This window comes from Mytilus trossulus, chromosome 12, assembly GCF_036588685.1.
Source record: "Mytilus trossulus isolate FHL-02 chromosome 12, PNRI_Mtr1.1.1.hap1, whole genome shotgun sequence".
NCBI classification, from domain to species: domain Eukaryota; kingdom Metazoa; phylum Mollusca; class Bivalvia; order Mytilida; family Mytilidae; genus Mytilus; species Mytilus trossulus.
In genome coordinates this window covers 3410870-3432684 of record NC_086384.1, presented here as the reverse complement: position 1 = coordinate 3432684, position 21815 = coordinate 3410870, and the positions used below count along the sequence as shown (strand labels likewise).

The 21815-nt window shown below is 31.8% G+C and overlaps 2 protein-coding genes across 2 annotated transcripts; both read right to left on the bottom strand.

Annotated features, from left to right (window-relative positions):
- Nucleotides 1-3752: 3752 nt before the first annotated feature.
- Nucleotides 3753-8377, bottom strand: LOC134692863 (caprin-2-like). The gene is made up of 4 exons (XM_063553473.1): nucleotides 8250-8377; nucleotides 6833-6960; nucleotides 5893-6171; nucleotides 3753-4204 (listed from the first exon to the last, which is right to left on the bottom strand). Exons 2-4 carry the CDS (start codon nucleotides 6921-6923, stop codon nucleotides 3774-3776), a joined length of 801 nt encoding a protein of 266 aa, XP_063409543.1. The 5' UTR covers nucleotides 6924-6960; nucleotides 8250-8377; the 3' UTR covers nucleotides 3753-3773.
- Nucleotides 8378-11169: 2792 nt separating this feature from the next.
- LOC134693570 (complement C1q tumor necrosis factor-related protein 6-like) lies at nucleotides 11170-17972 on the bottom strand. Its single transcript, XM_063554409.1, has 2 exons — nucleotides 17822-17972; nucleotides 11170-11649 (listed from the first exon to the last, which is right to left on the bottom strand). The coding sequence occupies exons 1-2, from the start codon at nucleotides 17970-17972 to the stop codon at nucleotides 11225-11227; spliced, it is 576 nt and encodes a 191-aa protein (XP_063410479.1). The 3' UTR covers nucleotides 11170-11224.
- Between the last annotated feature and the right edge of the window lie 3843 nt (nucleotides 17973-21815).

The following is a 21815-nucleotide window of genomic DNA, read 5'->3' as shown; positions in this document are numbered from 1 at the left end:
CAAGTATTAAAGCATATGTCAAGGTTTACAACAAAAAGTCTATGCAAGTATCAAAGCATATGTCAAGGTTTACAACACACAACGTCTATGCAAGTATCAAAGCATATGTCAAGGTTTACAACACACACAGTCTATGCAAGTATTAAAGCATATGTCAAGGTTTACAACAAAAAGTCTATGCAAGTATCAAAGCATATGTCAAGGTTTACAACAAACAACGTCTATGCAAGTATCAAAGCATATGTCAAGGTTTACAACACACAACGTCTATGCAAGTATCAAAGCATATGTCAAGGTTTACAACATACAACGTCTATGCAAGTATCAAAGCATATGCCAAGGTTTACAACACACAACGTCTATGCAAGTATCAAAGCATATGTCAAGGTTTACAACACACAACGTCTATGCAAGTATCAAAGCATATGTCAAGGTTTACAACACACAACGTCTATGCAAGTATCAAATCATATGTCAAGGTTTACAACACAAAGTCTATGCAAGTATCAAAGCATATGCCAAGGTTTACAACACACAACGTCTATGCAAGTATCAAAGCATATGTCAAGGTTTACAACATACAACGTATATGCAAGTATCAAAGCATATGTCAAGGTTTACAACACACAACGTCTATGCAAGTATCAAAGCATATGTCAAGGTTTACAACACACAAGGTCTATGCAAGTATCAAAGCATATGTCAAGGTTTACAACACACAACGTCTATGCAAGTATCAAAGCATATGTCAAGGTTTACAACATACAACGTATATGCAAGTATCAAAGCATATGTCAAGGTTTACAACACACAACGTCTATGCAAGTATCAAAGCATATGTCAAGGTTTACAGCACACAAAGTCTATGTAAGTATCAAAGCATATGTCAAGGTTTACAACACACAAAGTCTATGCAAGTATCAAAGCATATGTCAAGGTTTACAACACAAAGTCTATGCAAGTATCAAAGCATATGTCAAGGTTTACAACACACAACGTCTATGCAAGTATCAAAGCATATGTCAAGGTTTACAACACACAACGTCTATGCAAGTATCAAAGCATATGTCAAGGTTTACAACACACAATTTCTATGCAAGTATCAAATCATATGTCAAGGTTTACAACACACAACGTCTATGCAAGTATCAAAGCATATGTCAAGGTTTACAACACACAACGTATATGCAAGTATCAAAGCATATGTCAAGGTTTACAACACACAACGTCTATGCAAGTATCAAAGCATATGTCAAGGTTTACAACACACAACGTCTATGCAAGTATCAAAGCATATGTCAAGGTTTACAACACACAAAGTCTATGCAAGTATCAAAGCATATGTCAAGGTTTACAATACACAACGTCTATGCAAGTATCAAAGCATATGTCAAGGTTTACAACACACAACGTCTATGCAAGTATCAAAGCATATGTCAAGGTTTATGCAAGTATCAAAGCATATGTCAAGGTTTACAACACACAACGTCTATGCAAGTATCAAAGCATATGTCAAGGTTTACAACACACAACGTCTATGCAAGTATCAAAGCATATGTCAAGGTTTACAACACACAACGTCTATGCAAGTATCAAAGCATATGTCAAGGTTTACAATACACAACGTCTATGCAAGTATCAAAGCATATGTCAAGGTTTACAACACACCACGTCTATGCAAGTATCAAAGCATATGTCAAGGTTTATGCAAGTATCAAAGCATATGTCAAGGTTTACAACACACAACGTCTATGCAAGTATCAAAGCATATGTCAAGGTTTACAACACACAACGTCTATGCAAGTATCAAAGCATATGTCAAGGTTTACAACACACAACGTCTATGCAAGTATCAAAGCATATGTCAAGGTTTACAACACACAACGTCTATGCAAGTATCAAAGCATATGTCAAGGTTTACAACACACAAAGTCTATGCAAGTATCAAAGCATATGTCAAGGTTTACAACACACAACGTCTATGCAAGTATCAAAGCATATGTCAAGGTTTACAACACACAACGTCTATGCAAGTATCAAAGCATATGTCAAGGTTTACAACACACAAAGTCTATGCAAGTATCAAAGCATATGTCAAGGTTTACAACACACAACGTCTATGCAAGTATCAAAGCATATGTCAAGGTTTATGCAAGTATCAAAGCATATGTCAAGGTTTACAACACACAACGTCTATGCAAGTATCAAATCATATGTCAAGGTTTACAACACACAACGTCTATGCAAGTATCAAAGCATATGTCAAGGTTTACAACACACAAAGTCTATGCAAGTATCAAAGCATATGTCAAGGTTTACAACACAAAGTCTATGCAAGTATCAAAGCATATGTCAAGGTTTACAACACACAACGTCTATGCAAGTATCAAAGCATATGTCAAGGTTTACAACATACAACGTCTATGCAAGTATCAAAGCATATGTCAAGGTTTACAACACACAAAGTCTATGTAAGTATCAAAGCATATGTCAAGGTTTACAACACACAAAGTCTATGCAAGTATCAAAGCATATGTCAAGGTTTACAACACAAAGTCTATGCAAGTATCAAAGCATATGTCAAGGTTTACAACACACAACGTCTATGCAAGTATCAAAGCATATGTCAAGGTTTACAACACACAACGTATATGCAAGTATCAAAGCATATGTCAAGGTTTACAACACACAACGTCTATGCAAGTATCAAAGCATATGTCAAGGTTTACAACACACAACGTATATGCAAGTATCAAAGCATATGTCAAGGTTTACAACACACAACGTCTATGCAAGTATCAAAGCATATGTCAAGGTTTACAACACACAACGTCTATGCAAGTATCAAAGCATATGTCAAGGTTTACAACACACAACGTCTATGCAAGTATCAAAGCATATGTCAAGGTTTACAACACACAAAGTCTATGCAAGTATCAAAGCATATGTCAAGGTTTACAATACACAACGTCTATGCAAGTATCAAAGCATATGTCAAGGTTTACAACACACAACGTCTATGCAAGTATCAAAGCATATGTCAAGGTTTATGCAAGTATCAAAGCATATGTCAAGGTTTACAACACACAACGTCTATGCAAGTATCAAAGCATATGTCAAGGATTACAACACACAACGTCTATGCAAGTATCAAAGCATATGTCGAAGTTCACAACACACAACGTCTATGCAAGTATCAAAGCATATGTCAAGATTTACAACACCCACAACGTCTATGCAAGTATCAAAGCACATGTCAAGGTTTACAACACACAAAGTATATGCAAATATCAAAGCATATGTCAATGTTTACAACACACAAAGTACCCGCCCTTGTCCACTATGTGTTTTGTTAGCTGCATTTCCCCAAGCCTGTAAGTCATAATTGTCGCTTGTGATTGTTTTACATGTTTGTTTTTTTGTTCATGTAGATTAATTAGGCCGTTAGTTTTCTCGTTGAATTGTTAAAATTTGTGATTTTGGGGCCTTTTATTGCTGACGATAAAGTATTGGTTTTGCTCATTGTTGAAAGCCGTACGGTGACCTTTAGTTGTTAATTTCTGTATAGCTTGGTCTGTTCAGGAGTTGTATCATCGGAAATCATACTACATATTCTTTTATATATATATGAATGAAAACGATTTTCAATAAATATATATAATCTATTTCGAGACGTGATCAGCATATGTCATATAATATGTATTGCCATAGCATGTTTTATATGCTTTTGCAAATAAAACATTCAATGAAACTACTCTTAATTTTTTATTTCACTAATGTAACTGTACAAGTAAAGCACCGGAGAAAGAGTTGATTGGTTGGTCTTTTTTCCCATAGATAGATGAGGCTTTCTTTTTACGACAATGTCTCATCCATACCATATCGTTGGCTTCAAGTGTTACTACAATTGTTTGGCTTCCCATGGAGTAATCATCCGGATCTGCGTAGAAAGCGACGAGTTGAACTCCGTTTTTGACCATCTCCATGTGCATTTCCTTTTTTTCAATATTTATAATTGTTGCTGACAGGATATATAGGCCTTTAACCGGTGCTATAAAATGTCCATGTCGTTTATCAAAAGCCTTTCCTTCATTTGTAAGAACTTTATCATATTCTACAGGTTGGTGCTCACCGAGACTTATTATCTTAGTTAGTGCGGCAGTGAATCCTACCACTTTGCTGACTTGTGCTGGTTCTTTAGTTGCTGTCAAAAAGAGAAGACAATTATTATTTCCTATAACTTATAAACCAGGCCTTGCACTCATAAAACTTTGAAGGTCAAGGAACAGTAAATGGGCTATGTCGCAGATTTTGCTAAAAATTGGCATACAACCTTGGCTCGTTGAACTACAACTGAAAATCGAAAAAAATAATACATTTATCTCTTTTATTATATGAAAAATTGCAGATTGATTTCTTTAAATATGGGTGAATATTTGTATAGAAAGACCATAAAATCGGCGACAAACCTTCTAATTTGTCTAAAAATCGCCAAATCTCTAATTCTACTGCATAGATTTTTCTTAAAAAACTATATATTGTTGACACATAAATATCTGTTTTAATGATATAAAATAATCATAGGGTCACCGACTTCGTTTTTTGTCTAATAATCAATTTGTTACCTTGTTGGTAGTGAAAAACGTCAAAAATCAACGTTTTACGGCCTGCAACGCGATAACGTTACGATTATTTCGACGTTTTATTGGATTTGTCACAAATAACGCAACTTTGAATGATGTATACCGTAAAAACGAAGTCGGTGACCCTATCTTTATTTTGCATCATTATAACGGAAATTGATGTATCAACAACATATAGTTTTTTAAGAAAAATCTATGGGGTAGATTAAGAGATTAGGCGATTTTAAGAAAAAATTTAGAAGGTTTTTCGCTGATTTTATGTGCTTTCTATACAAATGTTCACCCATTTTGTCAGAATTCAATCAGTAATATTTCAATTGATAATTGAGATAAATGCAATATTTTTTCGATTTCCAGTTGAAGTTCATCAAGCCAGAGTTGTATGCCAAATTTTACTGAAATCTGTGACGTAGCCCATTTACTGTAACTTGACCTTAAGTACGATTATCGTTCTCACACTCAGAATTCAACCAATCAAAAGGCTGTGTATATTATATAGTTGATGTTACGAGCACAAATGTTGAAATCTGAGAAAAGGTTTTGGTTTTTACCTCAAGACAAGAGTTTATGTTCAATTATTCTTAATGTAATGCTAATATTACCCACAGCACCTTTTATGTATAGAAAAGTTTAATTTCCAAACAATCTTGATAGTTGTTCTTTTTAAAATTTCTCTGTTCGTCGATTGTTAAAAATATTGAAAGAAAAATAGTGTTTCCATCACACACGATTTTGGACCATTAACAATACTTGTTGACCATACCCTTAAGTTTTGTTAATACCTATGAAAATTGATAATGGTCAGTTTATTAATGATTTAATTTGTATGAACGCTTTTTTTTTGTGAAAATGTGTTATGTTCGTTTCATTGTTGTCTCATTATTTGTAACATTCTTTAGAATTTGAATTTATTCAAACTATTTTAAGTTCCTGTGCAGATCGGTTTTACACTTTCTTGGTAAAAACCTTTCGGATCCACATAAAAGGCATAGGGAGTTGTTTATCTCTTCGTTGACGTGTGTAATAAATCTAAAGTGAATGTATTGGAAACAACCGTATAAGTTTAGGGGACACGAAAGTGGTTTGTTATGATAGTATACTAATGTTTATATATTCGTGTGCTTACCTATGTTTAGCAAACATCTATATACATTTTCTTTAAAGAGCATTTACATTTTTCATTATCAGTCATGAAATCTTAATTAAAATCTTCCTTGTATCAATTTTACAAAAACATAAATTCACTTACTAGCAGCTGCAGGCACCACTGGTACTACAGGTTTGATCGCTGGCACTTCAGTTTTTTTCGGACTAACAGTGCTTGCATTTTTAGGTGAAGGCTTCGTTGAGCTGTTATTAGGAGCAGGTTTCTTTGCATCAGCACTACTTGCATTTGTAGTTGTTGCACCACATTTACATGTAGTTTTGAGTTGAGCGTTTTCCTTTTTTAATTCAACAACTGTTGTACTAAGGCCGGTAAAATTCTTTTTCAGCTGTTCCAAATCTGTCTTCAGTATTTTTAAAACACCTGGAGAAGAATTGTCATGGTTTAAGTATAAAATTCATCAAATAAATCACTAAAATCCCTTTTGAAAAGATATGCTTGTCATGTTGTAGGTTTTTGTTCCGAAGAGACATAATTCTTACAAAAAGTTTAAAATTGGTTGCCTCTCAGAATAAGATTATTCAACTGATAAATTTTAATAATTTATGTATTTAGATCGTTTCAAAGCTTTCGCGCTCTATAAACAACATTAGTGTCAAAAAGCAGAATGTGAAATATCTTTTATACAGATTATATTTATTAAAATTTAAAACGTCACTACAAATACAAGCAAAGCGAACAAGAAAAGAAATAAACATACTTTCTTCCGCGGTTCAAAAGGAACGTTACAAATAGAAAACCGCAAAATCGTCTGTTTTGCAGTAAAGCTGTATAAAGTTTCCCCATGCGAAGTTGAATATAGATCTAGTAAATTGGCTCTGTCACAAAATTTTGCACACAACTTTGTCTCGTTGAATCGAAAATTGAACAAATAATGCATTTGTCTCTAATTTTCTGAAATATTAGTATTATTACTCCCTGAAACATTGTTATCTTGCCATCCCAGGAGTAGAGGTACCAATGAAGGTCGTTCTGGTTTATATATTTTTAAGCGTTTTGTATACCTAACCAAGCTAACACTTACTAACAAGCTGATTCAAGTCAACCTTTCCTTCCTCTTCTTTGAAACTGCAGATTGTCCAAATATTCATAAAAAGAAACAAGTGTACTAACATTGTACACTATCTAAATCAAATGTGAACTTGATATCGTCTGAAACAAACAAAAATAAAAAAGTTTCATACATGAACTATTTGAGTTTTACTTTTAATTTACAATTACTCGTCGGATAAACATTAAAGGTCATTTAAGAACATATGGAAGGGTCTGAAATTGTGTTTACAGAATCGGGAACAATTTTATAGACAAACAATACTGAAAAGGCACACAAATAAATAATAGAGAATAGCAGGCCAACAGACAGGTAAAGAACGGAGAAAAAATTCTCTAAAAATTAAAGAATCCAGAAATTAAGGACCCTCAAATAGACTCTCATGCAATAACCTAGCATTGGCATATGTATCAAAGTTTAACGCGTTCTAGTCTCAACGTTGCTCATTATTCGCAGGGAAATCACGAAATCGCTAAAAAGTTAACATGTTGATATTTATTAAACCACGCGCGTACAATTTATCACAGCATACCATTTGAGGCAAATAAAGACTAATTATATTTCTCTCATCAAAACATTCTTATATATGACAGTTTTCATGTATGCCTGACGGGAAAATCTGCACGACAATTTTGCATTAAAGGATACACTGTGACGTAATGTAACGACGAAAAAGAATATGAAATTGGGTCTCCAGCATTTCTAGTTCAAAAATACATGGACATCCATTTTTTTCATGTTTTTCGTTTTTCTGTGGTATGGGTTCATTACTCTCTAAACTTTGAACCCTCATGCACTGTATCTTAACGATTTTTAATCTTTGATCATATAGGTAAGAACGAGTTAGATTTAATGAAATAAACAAGAATGTGTCCATAGTACACGGATCTGGGATGCCCCAATCGCACTATCATATTTCTACCGTCAGTGGACCGTAAAATTAGGGTCATAACTCTAATTTGGCATTACAATTTGTAACATCATTTCATTGAAAACATGTGTACTTAGTTTCAAGTTGATTGGACTTCAACTTCATCAAAAACTACCTTAACCTGAAGCGGGACAGACGGACGGACGAACGAACGAACGGGCGCACAGACCAGAAAAAAATAATGCGGCTGCCCATAAATGGGGCATAAAAATAGTAATGACGGCTAAATAAGAATAAAATACTTTTAGCAACTCATTTCACAAAAACTATAAAGAGAAAAAGATATTCGTTAATTTAAGTATAACCTGGTACACATGTTGGAAGATTTTTTGTGAAAAGACCTCCAGGGGTATTTTTTCAGATCGGACAAAATCGTCGCTAGATACTGTACCATAAAGTCGTAAGACGTGAACTAATTTTACGAAGAATTTTCCATGAAATATGTATGCATACACTTACCTTTAAACATTTGTGTATCAGGAGGCCGATCAACGGCCCAATGACCGAGTTTCTTTGATTTGGTCAAACCCCGCGACCGATACAAATATACACATTCAAATTCCGTGACGGCATTACAATATGGCATTGTGACGTTACATTTTCTGTGCAATGTAGTCGTGTGATTTTGGCGCCGTTAAGCGAACGAGAACGCTATATTTGATATACATAAAGAGGCGTACGATACCAAATAAATAACGCAATCTCCTTATTTTTATATTATATACCTGGGGTGGTGTTCTCGAAAGTATCCTAAGATTCGTCCTAAGACATATCTTAGATCAATTTTAGGATGGACTTAGGATCAACTTAGGACACTCACCAATGTAATTATATAAAAAAACGATTGTTATTTAAACTAGTAAACAATTTGTTTTGAAATGAGAATTAAATTTGTAGTGTAATAGTATCGTGAAACACGAAGTTCAAAGTTTAAAATCATGCACAATTTCTTTATTTACGAGTTGATAACCGATGGTGCGTTTCATTTCATGTTCACTTTCACGTAAAATAATGAGCAAAACGTGAAATCCAAACTTTATTATGCTAGGATGATAGGATGCTCTTAAGACACCTTGTTGGGTGTCCTAAAGTAAGAACGAAAAATGAGATATATCATAAGTTAAGAGAGCTTCGAGAACACCACCCCTGACTTTGAAACTAATGATTTTCCTGAAAATGCATGAAATATTTGTCCCTGGACGATAGAATAAGCAACAAACTACCAATCATTTTAAACTGATGAGAGCTGAAAAAGGCATACTTATGGACATAGTAACAGAAATAATAAATCCGCAAAAAACATTATCCTTCTCTCTCTCCGGCCCACTCCAGTCCTCTCTAGAATATCAAATATTCATGTACAATGTAGTGTTTATATTTATCCAGTTAATAGTCCTTACGTGCATGGTCTCCTAATTTAAACATGTTAAAGGCTTGCAAAACTATGGCAAGCCGTTTTACTATTTATTCGAATTTTAAGATATCTCCTATAATATATAAGATATCTTATATAATATATAAGATATCTCCTTTAATAAATAAGATATCTCCTTTAATATATAAGATATCTTATATAATATATAAGATATCTCCTTTAATATATAAGATATCTTATATAATTTCATTTTTATAAGATATCTCATATATTATATAAGATATCTCCTAAAGTTTATAAGATATTTCCTAAAGTTTATAAAATATCTTCTATAGTTTATAAGACATCTTATATACTTTATAAGATATCTTCTAAAGTTTATAAGATATCGTATAAAGTATATGAGATATCTTATAAACAACTTTTATATAAGATATCAAGATATCTTATAAAGACAATTATATAAGATATCTGATAAACTATATAAGATATCTTATAAACTATCTAAGATATCTTATATATTATAGGAGATATCTTATAAACTTTAGGAGATATCTTATAAACTAAATAAGATATCTCCTATAATATATAAGATATCTTATATAATTTCATTTTCATGAGATATCTTATATATTATATAAGATATCTAATATACTTTATATAAGATATCTTCTAAAGTTTATAAGATATCTTATAAAGTATATGAGATATCTTATAAACAATTTTTATATAAGATATCTTATAAAGTATATGAGATATCTTATAAACAATTTTTATATAATATATCTTATATAATTTATAAGATATCTTATATAGTTTATAAGATATCTCATATAGTTTATAAGATATCTTATATAGTTTATGAGATATCTTATAAAGACAATTATATAAGATATCTGATAAATTATATGAGATATCTTATAAACTATATAAGATATCTTATAAACTATATAATATATCTTATAAACTATATAAGATATCTTATAAACTATATAAGATATCTTATAAACTATTTAAGATATCTTATAAAGTTTATGAGATATGATGAAGTAAGAATAAATAGCATAACGGCTTGCTATACAAAACCTTAAAAACGTTAATCACACATCATACGTTCTATTATATATCTGCATTCATAGATTTATTAAAATATAATGTCCTTTGAATTTAGACTAAACGACGCCATGTTTGTTATGTGCACCTACCGTTTAAACCACCTACTTAAAAAGTTGAGGTAGAAGAGGAACAGAAGATCTTCCCAATGCCAGAAAAAAAACTAAACAGAAACCGAAGAACAAATAGAACACCCACACAAACACCTGTTCTATACATTTGACACAACCGTACTAATTAGACGATTATTTGATTCACATTCGGGCATGTCTTGATAGAAGAGGGATGGAATCGTAAAGAAAGTGAAAATAAATTTTCTGCGTTTCCTTCATAAGAATTACACTCAAATTTTATCATTCAATAGCCAGGAACGTATGAATAAGTAGAAACATAAGATCTCTTTGACTAAAAGAGACATAAAATATAGCCAAATTCAACTATAATGTTGTATTGACCGAGGGAGCTGGTACCTTAGTGAAAATTTTCTATATAACATTATATACAATTGTTAAGTTACACAGATGATATAAAGAAGGCTGCAAAATATACACGACTTTCAGATTTTGAAAATAGAATCGGTCCATGCATTCCAATTCATTTTACAGTTAAGAGTTTATTTACGATTTTGTGTTAATACTGGAATTTTATTTTCCACCTAAAAATGTGTACAAGTAAAAATCCAAATATGTTTTTTCAAATACATCTAATATAAAAAAAAAAAGAAGATGTGGTATGATTGCCAATGAGACAACTGTCCACAAGAGACCAAAATGACACAGACATTAACAACTATAGGTCACCGTACGGCCTTCAACAATGAGCAAATTTTGTAAACCTTTTTATTCATATTGAATTACAAGTTAAACTAATCATGAAAATAAAAGGCTCCAAAAGTATCAATGTTCTTGAGTTTTAGTTTAAACAATTAAAGGTTGATGAAAGGTTTTCAAAGTTGAAAAAGTAATGCACCAGAGAAAGTGTTAATTGGTTGATCAGTTCTGCCATATATTGAAGCAGATCCAGTTGTTCTAAAATGTCTTATCCAGACCATATCATTTGCTTCTAGGGCAATAACAATAGTTTGACTTCCCATGGAGTAAACATCTGGATCTCCATAAAAAGCGACAAGCTGAACTCCGTTTTTCACCATTTCCATATGCATTGTATGACCTCTCTGGTTAAAAATGGAACCTGACAGAATATATACGCCTTTAACTGGTGCTATAAAATGACCATGACGAGCATCAAAAGCGTTTCCGATATTTGAGATGACTTTGTCGTATTCAACAGGTTGTAGTTCTCCAAGGCTTATGTCATGTGTTAAAGCTGCTGTAAATCCTATCTGTGTTTGCTGGACGGGCGAAGGAGAAGCTGTAATATACGCATTAACACAATTGCATAAATATCCGAGTATTGACAAATTAGATTACACAAAATCAATGAATGTAGCTTATTTAACACCATATTATTATTCAATCTTGGAATCAAATGTCTGAGGTCTTGAGGTAGCGTACGAACTGAGAGCCGGAGGTAGTTTTCTTATTTTACAACCGTGTCAAGTCTTTAGTATTTGCGGCTTCTGGGTCAAGCAAGCCAGTGCCATTTAAAAATACACGTAAGAACATTTATACTGCACTCGTTCTATAATATTTGAGCAGTCAAAATGCGTAAACCGTATATTTCTATGTCATATATACAGTCACTGACCTGATATCACTTTTCCTCATGAATATTTAAATAGAAATTGTCGAAATTATATTTTATTATTCATACGACCTCTTCAACCTGTTCTTGTTTCCATTGTAAACAACGATGTGTTTAACGACTCAAACTTGTTTCTTTTACAATTTTTTGGAAAACATATTTCACTAATTAATATTTTTTGTTTGCAACTTATAAATCATTATGTTTTATGTTTATTGTTGATAATTTTGTCTGTAAACAAACGAATTCGTTCACCATTGATTGCGGTTTTCAACAGAATGATGTACATTGCATCGTGTTGTATATTTTCGCCTGTGTGATATGAGGCCTTTTTAAAGGGTTTTTTTTTCGATTTAAATCGAATAAATAACATTAACACACTAAACAACAATTGAAAATGTTTTTTTTAGATTGCAGTATAAAGACAATAATAGTGCATTGACTTGACATATCAACGATATAAGGATTTGGCCCGAAACAGGGAAAATGCTCGGCACGGCCTCGCATTTCCCCGTTTCTAAGCCTAATCCTTATATCGTTGATATGTCAAGTCAATGCACTATTATTGTCTATATAATTTTAAAATTTGCATCGTTCAGTTTAAAACAGAAGATATACGAATCATTTGATTCATGTTTTGAATTATTAACGAAAACTAAGTACATGTACCAATGTCGTAATGTTTGTCAATTTTTTATTTGCTTTGCCGATATTTCACTGATGTTTTTTTTAAAAGACAATTTGTACACTCATGTTTATCGACAACGCCCTAAATAAACTCAGCATATTGCATGTTTTTCAAACCCAATTTTTATGACAATATTATTGACCATACGTTAACATAATGCTTATTAAAAGATGAAATTTCAGTACGGTAACGTAGACAATGTTTTAAGGGCATACGATACAGTTACATGCAGGGAAGGTAATGACGTTGCTAACGTAATTTGTTATTTTCGCGACGACAAACTGTGACATATAAAATAAAAAATATCTCAAACAATAGTCAAAACAAATCTGAGAATACTATTGACCCATCTGAATGGCAGGAATACTTTCAAAAATTAAATAAGAATTAAGATATAACAGTACTGTAGTTGAATAGTTGCCACCGTCAATTGTAGATTCGACGGTCGCAAATGCAGTTTTACTGGCGACGCGTAGCGGAGACAGTAAAACGGAGATTTGCGACCGTCAAATCAAAATCAAATCAACTCTTCAACTACAGTACTGTTATTCCGATTCTAATGCATTACAGTAAGAAAAAATACAATAAAGCTTGAAAAAATGTCTAAATATATCAAATAAAAAAAAATCCGCGAAAATTCATGAAAGATTTTGGCACAAAGACGTCATGGCTAAACGTCATACAAATGAAAACTTCTAAACTGGACGTTATTACGTTACCTGTACGCTTCAAATTCAGATGAAATTACATTAAAACTGCGAATTCGAGGTAGGAGTTGTTTTATTTTCGATTATATAGTAGTACTCGAACATTTGTTGATTCATCAATTCAAAATGGCGGGTCCCTCCTTAGTTACGCCAGGTCAACTGTGGATTTGACGGCAACTTTTAGCCAATGAAAAAAATTGTTACAACCAAATTGCATTAGAATGAACAATATAGTGATGATTTGATTAAGAAGAAACTTGAATCATTTCAAAATGAAAATGTTTTTAATGAACTTGACTACTTAATAACACCTGAGGAAATAGAAAAAGCAATAAAAAATCTTAAGAATTCTAAATCGAGTGGATTCAGCATGATCTCGAATGAAATGATAAAATATAGCCAAACTGTTTGTATCCCTCTAATACAAAAACTCTTTAATTTAGTATTTTCAAGTAGTATTTACCCAAAATTATGGGGCCAAGGCTTTATCACCCCTTCACAAGTCTGGATCTAATCATGATTCATCAAACTACAGGGGCATTACTATTGCTGATAACATAGGCAAGTTATTTAATTCAATTCTAAATAACAGGTTGACAAAATTTTTAAAAACTAGAAATATAATTAGAAGTGAGCAAATTGGTTTTACTAAAGGATGTCGCACAACTGACCATATGTATGTGTTAAATACCATCATTCAAAAATTTGTGAAAAATAATTCGAAGCCTCTGTATGCATGCTTTGTAGATTTTAAGCGTGCATTTGATTCAGTTTCACATCTCCACCTTTTTTATAAACTTAAATGTATAGGTGTTGGAACAAAATTTTATGACATTATAAAATGTATGTATGAAAACACAGAAACTTGTGTAAAAATAGACCAACACAGGACAAACCTTTTTAAATCAAATATAGGAGTAAGACAAGAGGATAATCTCAGTCCCTGTCTCTTTAATATATATTGAAATGATTTGCCAACCTATTTTGACCAAACATGTGATCCAATCCCATTAAATACACATCCCTTAAATATTTTAATGTATGCTGATGATGTAGTTCTTTTATCATCATCAGAGCAAGGACTTCAAAATTGTGTTAACAAATTAAATAAATTTACAATTGATTATAAAATGACAGTTAACACAAAAAAGACCAAGGTTCTTGTATTTAACAAATCAGGAAGACTTAAAAATATTAAAATATCATTAGGAAACCAGACTTTAGAATGTGTACAAAACTACACATACTTAGGTATAAATTTTTCATCATCTGGGAGTTTCCAAAAAGCAAAGAAAGAACTTTATAACAAAGGATTGAAAGCATATTTCAAATTAAGGAAGACCTTTTCAGTGGAAAGCCCAAAACCTAGTACTTTACTACACATCTATAACCAAACAATCCGACCAATCTTGTTGTATGGATCTGAAATTTGGGGTTATATACCACATAAGAAACAAATACATTTGGATAACTTTATATCAAAAGAAACTGATTATCTTGTACTAGAGAAAATTCATACTAAGCTTTGTAAATTTTCACTTGGAGTTAACATAAAAACATCAAATATGGCATGTAGAGGAGAACTAGGTTCACTCCCTACACTGTATTATGTAATAATGAATATGATAAAATATTGGATCCATCTTATGAAAGATATTGAACCTTCAAATATTATTCTAAGAGAAGCCATAAATCTGTCTCATTCTATGGACAAACATAACCAGGAATCTTGGATAGGAAGTATTAAACATATATTTAAATTTCTAGACTTAGAATATCTATTTGTTAACCAGTCAAACTTTAAACAAAACCATATTCTAAAAAAGGTAAAAACATCTTTAACTATTAAATTTAAAGAAAGCTGGTTAGCTAGTTTAGAAAGCAATTCTGGGAAGTGTACTAATTTACAATCTGGCAATAAATTAAGAACTTACAGAAAATTTAAAAATATTTTTATGTTTGAACCATATTCAAAAATGAATTCAAAAAAAGACAGGCAAATAATCACAAGATTTAGAACTAGCTGTCATGATCTTGAAATCGAAAGAGGGAGGTATTTTGGGATTAAAGCTGAAGACAGAAAGTGTAGGCTATGTAAGAACGCAGTTGAAGACGAACTACATTTTCTTTTAAAATGTCCTGTTCTAAAAGATACTCGATCTCAACATCTATCTAATTTAAATTCCAAATTCAAAAATTTTGCAAGATTATCTGATGAAATGAAATTTGTTTGGATTCTTTCATCTGAAGATTTGTTTGTAACTTCAAACTTATCTAATTTATTGCACTCCCTTTTTGAAGAACGAAAGAAAATTATAGAAAATATTGTTGTTAAAAAAAAAAAAAAAAAAAAAGAAATAAATAGAAGAAAAATATAGATAGATATATAATTATAGGAAATAAAATTGATCAGGAGTTGTCTCCCATAGACCTAGTACTATAAAGAATTATGTTATTTCTCCAGGTCACAGTGGCACCCATAACAACTATGTTTTGTCAATAACTTGGTTTATATCAGGTTAATTAGTGTAAATGTGTATTCATGTGTTGTTTTTGTTGTCTAAATGTACTTTAATCATTCTAATCATTTTCTGTGCTTTATTTTGTAATTCATTCATTTGATTGTATAGCTCAAATTTTGGGCACCATGATTGGTTAATAAAAAAATTTATCGGTCGTCCCACTGTCTATATCACTCTGTTCAGCTCTTAAGGTAGCAATAAACAGTTAGGAAAAAATACTAAAATTTGCCCTTATGAATTTTACCATTCCCTTTTCATTGCTTTCTTGCAATATCAAGCTTACTGTTTGTGTCATATATGGGCATATGTATGTAATCAGAATCTTCCATAGATTTTATTTCCAGTATATAAAATGGTAAAATATAATTTCTCCTTGGTGTATCCATGGCAACAATCTGCATTTATTTGTTATGAAATATTGCAAAAAGGGGGGGAAAGATGTCACATATTTCCCCAAAATTTGGCTAAAAGTAGAATTTCAATCGCTTGAAGTAATACCTTTTCTGAAACTGTGTACATATATCATTCAGCAAATCCAATGAAAATCATATGTCTTTCGTCTCATTTTTTTGTAAAATTGCGTCACAAACTTCGTGTAGAAAAAGAGTGTTTGTAAACAGTACATTAATTTCTGGACCGATGACTGGTCTAGCTATGAAAATACGGACTGTCATACAGAAAACAGCCCATAAAACATGTAAAAAATAATCTTGATGCTCTTATAAACCACCTTTGAAGGCTAAATTAGCACTCATCTGTCTAAAAATGAATTTTATTACACAATAACCTTCCTATTTGAAAAATTCACAGGGGCCATAATGCGAAACCAAACTCCTAACTGTGTATTGCTACCTTAATATTATTCCGTATCATGTCTTTGTGACGTCAAGTACGTTGACCCGGCCTTAATAACTTTGACCCGGACTTATCAGCGACGTCATAATGTTTGAACCGACGTTAATAACTTTGACCCGAACTTATCAAGTCATCTTTTGAGTGCTGGTGAAACAAAGAAAACACTTCCGAAACACACAAATATAGCCCGATAAATTGATTATCAGATTATGTGCATATTGATATTGTAAAATATCAGCTGCTTGACATAATATGAAGGCTTTTTGATCTCGTTCGCTATGCTCACTCGACAAAAAGCTTCATATTATGTCTCGCAGCTGATATTTTACGATATCAACATGCAGATAACCTGATAATCGGTACTTATCTTAATTATCTTATCTATCGTGAAAAGATGCATTTTTCGCCTGATTTTTACCATTCAAACTTTTTTAATTTGAAAACGAGTTCATGGACCCCTATTTTTCAAAACGGCATTTGGTTTCATTTTGGAGGGAGATTATGTGACCCAAATTTTATAAAACTGTAAATAGAGGATTTTTTTATAAATTTATGATAAACATGCAGTAAAAAATTACGTTTTTTCCTCAATTCATGAACATTTGATAAATATGAGTCATTTCTGAATAAAAAATGCATAATTTTTAAAGATATTTATAAAATACAGAAATTACCGATTATTTATCAAAAACAATTTGTTTTCATCTTTTATAACAAAAAAGTTATGTCTGTCTTTCGAAAAAGAAATTACGGCCACCAATCTGAATTTCGAGCAAATATACAAAATTTCTACCTCATTTTACGCAAAAAGTAGCACATAAAGGTATATTTTTTATTACATAAATTAGATTTAATCAGGTAAAAAATTATAGACTATATGCAAATTTTCATGAACTTGTAAATATAGGATCAAAACTGTATCGTATGCCCTTAATACAAATGCAGAAATTAGAAAGCAATTAATGGAGAAAGTTCAAAAGATATGAAATAAAGGACCGAGGAAAGAATAGACCACGAAGAGGAAAAACAGGAAAATATACAATTTTTATTGTTTAAAGATATGTTACCAGCATTTAACAACAGTCTCTTGTCAATTCCAGAAGAAAATACAGCAGGCTGGTTACCATTAGTCAACACTCTCGAATCTTTTCCTCTTTTAAGTTCTTCAACAGTTTGGCTGATGTCACTTATACGCTCTCTTAATAGTTTATTTTCCATTTTCATCCGATCAAATTCTTTTTCAATCAGGAACATAATATCCGCTTAAATATGTATCAAAGTTCATATTTTAAACCTTTTCGTAAACAAAGAAAGGCGTTATTCATTATGTTAAAAAGTAATCTATAATAATACACTGTAAAAAAATCCCTATAATGCAATTTTTGGCAATAACAGATATTTCTAATTTTCCTGTTGGAATATTTAATAAAATGATGTAATCATATGCTTCAGGAAATGGTCTACATGCATCAACTGTCATCTTGAAATTTTGTATATTGTACTTATATGGAGAGGGTTATTTTAAGATGTTATATCTTGTATCCAATTCTATTGTATATTTAGATATAACAATATGTTTAAAATAAATTTTGACACACCGTCTCTTCGTAATGAGTGCGAGAGGTCGCGGGGTCGTTCCCCGCCCCGGTACAATCAAAAACTTTTGTGTTCTAAACACATGGTCGTTAGAAGAAAGCTCAGCAGGCCACCGTTTCACAAAGCCTTCTTAACTTACGATGATCGTATCAGTTTACGATCGGTTTACGTGTGGTTCTACGTTCCCGTTACGTGTGTTTCACAAAGGCATCGTAAAGAACTACTAAGTTGATCGCAAGTTACGTCGTGTTTATCATCGTAAGTGTATCGTAAACCGAGAAGAGTGCTTTCTTTCACGTCTGCACTTTTATCGAGTATGGCGTGCCAAATAAACATTTTTAAAAATAATTATTATGGATGGCGAATTATGGCGATATTTGTATATCAACATTAATACAACTAAAGAATTTTAGTCCGTTTTCAATATTATTTCAAGATAAATGACGCTTACAGTCATAGGACAAAAGTGAATTCCCACTCAAAAAATGTCCGATCATTTGAACTAAAATCGGTATTTTTCAAAAAATATTACCAAGTAAGTCTATGAGTGATTTTTATAAAATAGATACCATAAGATGCAGAAATGTCTGAAGTTTAATTGTTTATTTGCCCATATTTTTAGTGAGGTTCTTTTTCATTATTGAATGGGTTAAACACAAATTATTTTTTTTACGATTTTAATTTGTTTAGAATACATAGCAAACTTTGCCGTGAGTCAAGCAATGTTTTTCTTTGTGTTCACCTTGTCAGTAATTTAAAATACATATATTAACAACACTTTGTACCAATATTCCTTTTGGAGACAAAAACAGTCAAATATATTCAACGAAACTATCCGACACAGTGAGGGTTTTAGATAACGGGCAACGAAAAGGGGGGGCGCATTTCTTTGGTCTGTAATTCTTTTAGCCATTCTTATCTTTTCAACATTAAAAATATGCTTATACTTTAAATTATGTGTCCCTTTAGAATTTGCACTACACAAATTAAACCATTTATCAATTTTGTTAAATGTTTGATTGAAACGAAACACAAAAAAATATAAATATTTTAACTTAGCTTACTTGTAACAATTTAAGCAGTAGATGAGATGAAATTAAATATATCTGATCTTATCTAGTTTGTAATATATGATGACAAAGTAATGAGAAGCTAGCGCTGAGCATAAAGTTTTATAACATGTACAGCATTATTAGTTATCCGACTTTAAGAGTTATCTGGAATCTGACAAAGTAAAAAATTTATCATCAGAACAGATAAATTTAATATTGTTAGCCCAATATAGAAAAAAAAAAATGCTTATCAAAAAAATCGTTTTGGAGGATTTTAATTTTATTTTTTTTAACTTTTATTTGTAGTGAAAGAAAAATACGTTTTCCCCAACCCCCAAAAAAGCATTCGTCTTCCAGATCTATATATAAAATATATTTTTTTTTTTTTTTTTTTTAAATTGGAATGAATAATGGATCTCTCAAATATGAAACTTAGGACGTAGGAATCATTCCGGCGAAAGAATATAAATTTTCAAATTATAAAGAATCTAAGTACTCTCAGATCTATTCATTGTGACTTTTTGTGTCGGGATGTATAAGTACCCGGCCTTGTCCACATGTTTTTTGTCCATCTGATGAGTTAAGCCTTTTTCAACTGGTTTTTATAGTTCGTTCGTATGTTGTACTGTTATACCACTGTCCGGATCAGGTTAGGGGGAGGGTTGGGATTCCGCTAACATGTTTAACCCCACTACATTATTTAATGTGCATGTCCCTAGTCAGGAGCCTGTAAATCAGCGGTTGTCGTTTGTTTATGTGTTACATATTTGTTTTTCGTTCATTTTTTTTTTTTACATAAATAAGGCCGTTAGTTTTCTCGTTAGAATTGTTTTACAGTCTTATCGGGGCTTTTTATAGCCGACTATGCGGTATGGACTTTGCTCATTGTTGAAAGTCGTACGGTGACCTATAGTTGTTAATGTCTGAGTCATTTTGTTGTCTCATTGGCAATCATACCAAACATTCTTTTTTATAAGGTTTCAACTCCATTAGACACAGTTGATCTTCGTCTGCACGATTTAGCAATTTATTAGGTTCTATTTGCTCTGATAGCTCTTCAACTGTTTCTGTTCTTTGTTTGCATGCTCCGTTCCAAAAATCGAGAATTAAAGCTCTTTGATTGTATGACTAGTTGTTGTATGGGTTTTTTTCCAGCTGTACAGAGCTTTTTGTTGTCAATGGTTATTTTTGTCGGAACTCTTTCACGAAATTTCATTGTTGTAATTATTATTGACACAATGTAGGAGAAGGATGTAAGGTTAACTACATGTAAGTCTCGAATAGTGGACGAAATACTGATGCTTATTAATGAACATAATTTGCATGGCTAAAATCAGTGAACCAGTTCTGATAAGGACTAGTCCAACATTTCATTCCAAATGATATATGTATATCAATATTTAATTTGGTATGCAGAAAACGCAGAGTATAGTTATTTTGTCAACTTTACTTTATATTCTCTCTCTTTTTTCTCTCTTTTTTTTTTGGGGGGGGGGGCATTATCGTCTATGCTGTAAACCTCATTCACAAACTCAGATATCTTGGGTTATTTCAAATAAATATCTGGAACTAGTATTCAAGCGCCTATTAATGGGATAGGATGCTTAATACTATAAGAGTATCCACAAGTAGAGTTTTGGTGGTCTCTTTTAAAAGTCGGTGCATTAGAATATTATGATACAACCAACCAACAAAAAGGGTTGCCTACTAAGTATATAAAAGCTAAAGAATATGCAAAGCATGTAATTTTTACGACGCAGGAGTTTGGATTAGAGGGGTTCCCAACCGTGAATATTAAATAATATATACCGATTTGATTGGCCGATAAATGTTTTAACACACGACGCCATCAATTTACGTAAATATTTTAGAAATATACAGACGATATTTCGCAATCCACGGCTCCTAGGAAAGTTTCTTGTATTGTTACGTAAAGCGGGAAATACGCGTTTATGTATTTAAAAATTGGTAATTTTAAATTATTAACTTTTTTTACATTTAGACTTCTTCCTTTTTTCCTAGATTGTTACATTATTTGGAGAGTTGCTATTTAATGTTATTTTTTTGTATCGTTTCTATCAAATTTTATTTTTATATTAAAACTAGAAATTGACCTGTTGTCTCACTAACTGTTTTGACTTTTTTTCTAGATAAAAATCCTAAATATTCTAAAAACTTTTCATCCACATTTTGTCGGCTTCAATTCAGTGAGCAATATTGAATTTCATGCTAAATACAGACGCTTACCATATTAAATTAACGCGACCTATTAAAATAGTCAAAACAATAAGTTTTTATTCCAATTACAATTGAACTTTTTATATCAATTCGACATTTATGTCGTGTTGATCTGTAACATATTTATTTGTATTAAAACTTGACCTTAAAATCTGACAGACCGTACGCGAACAGT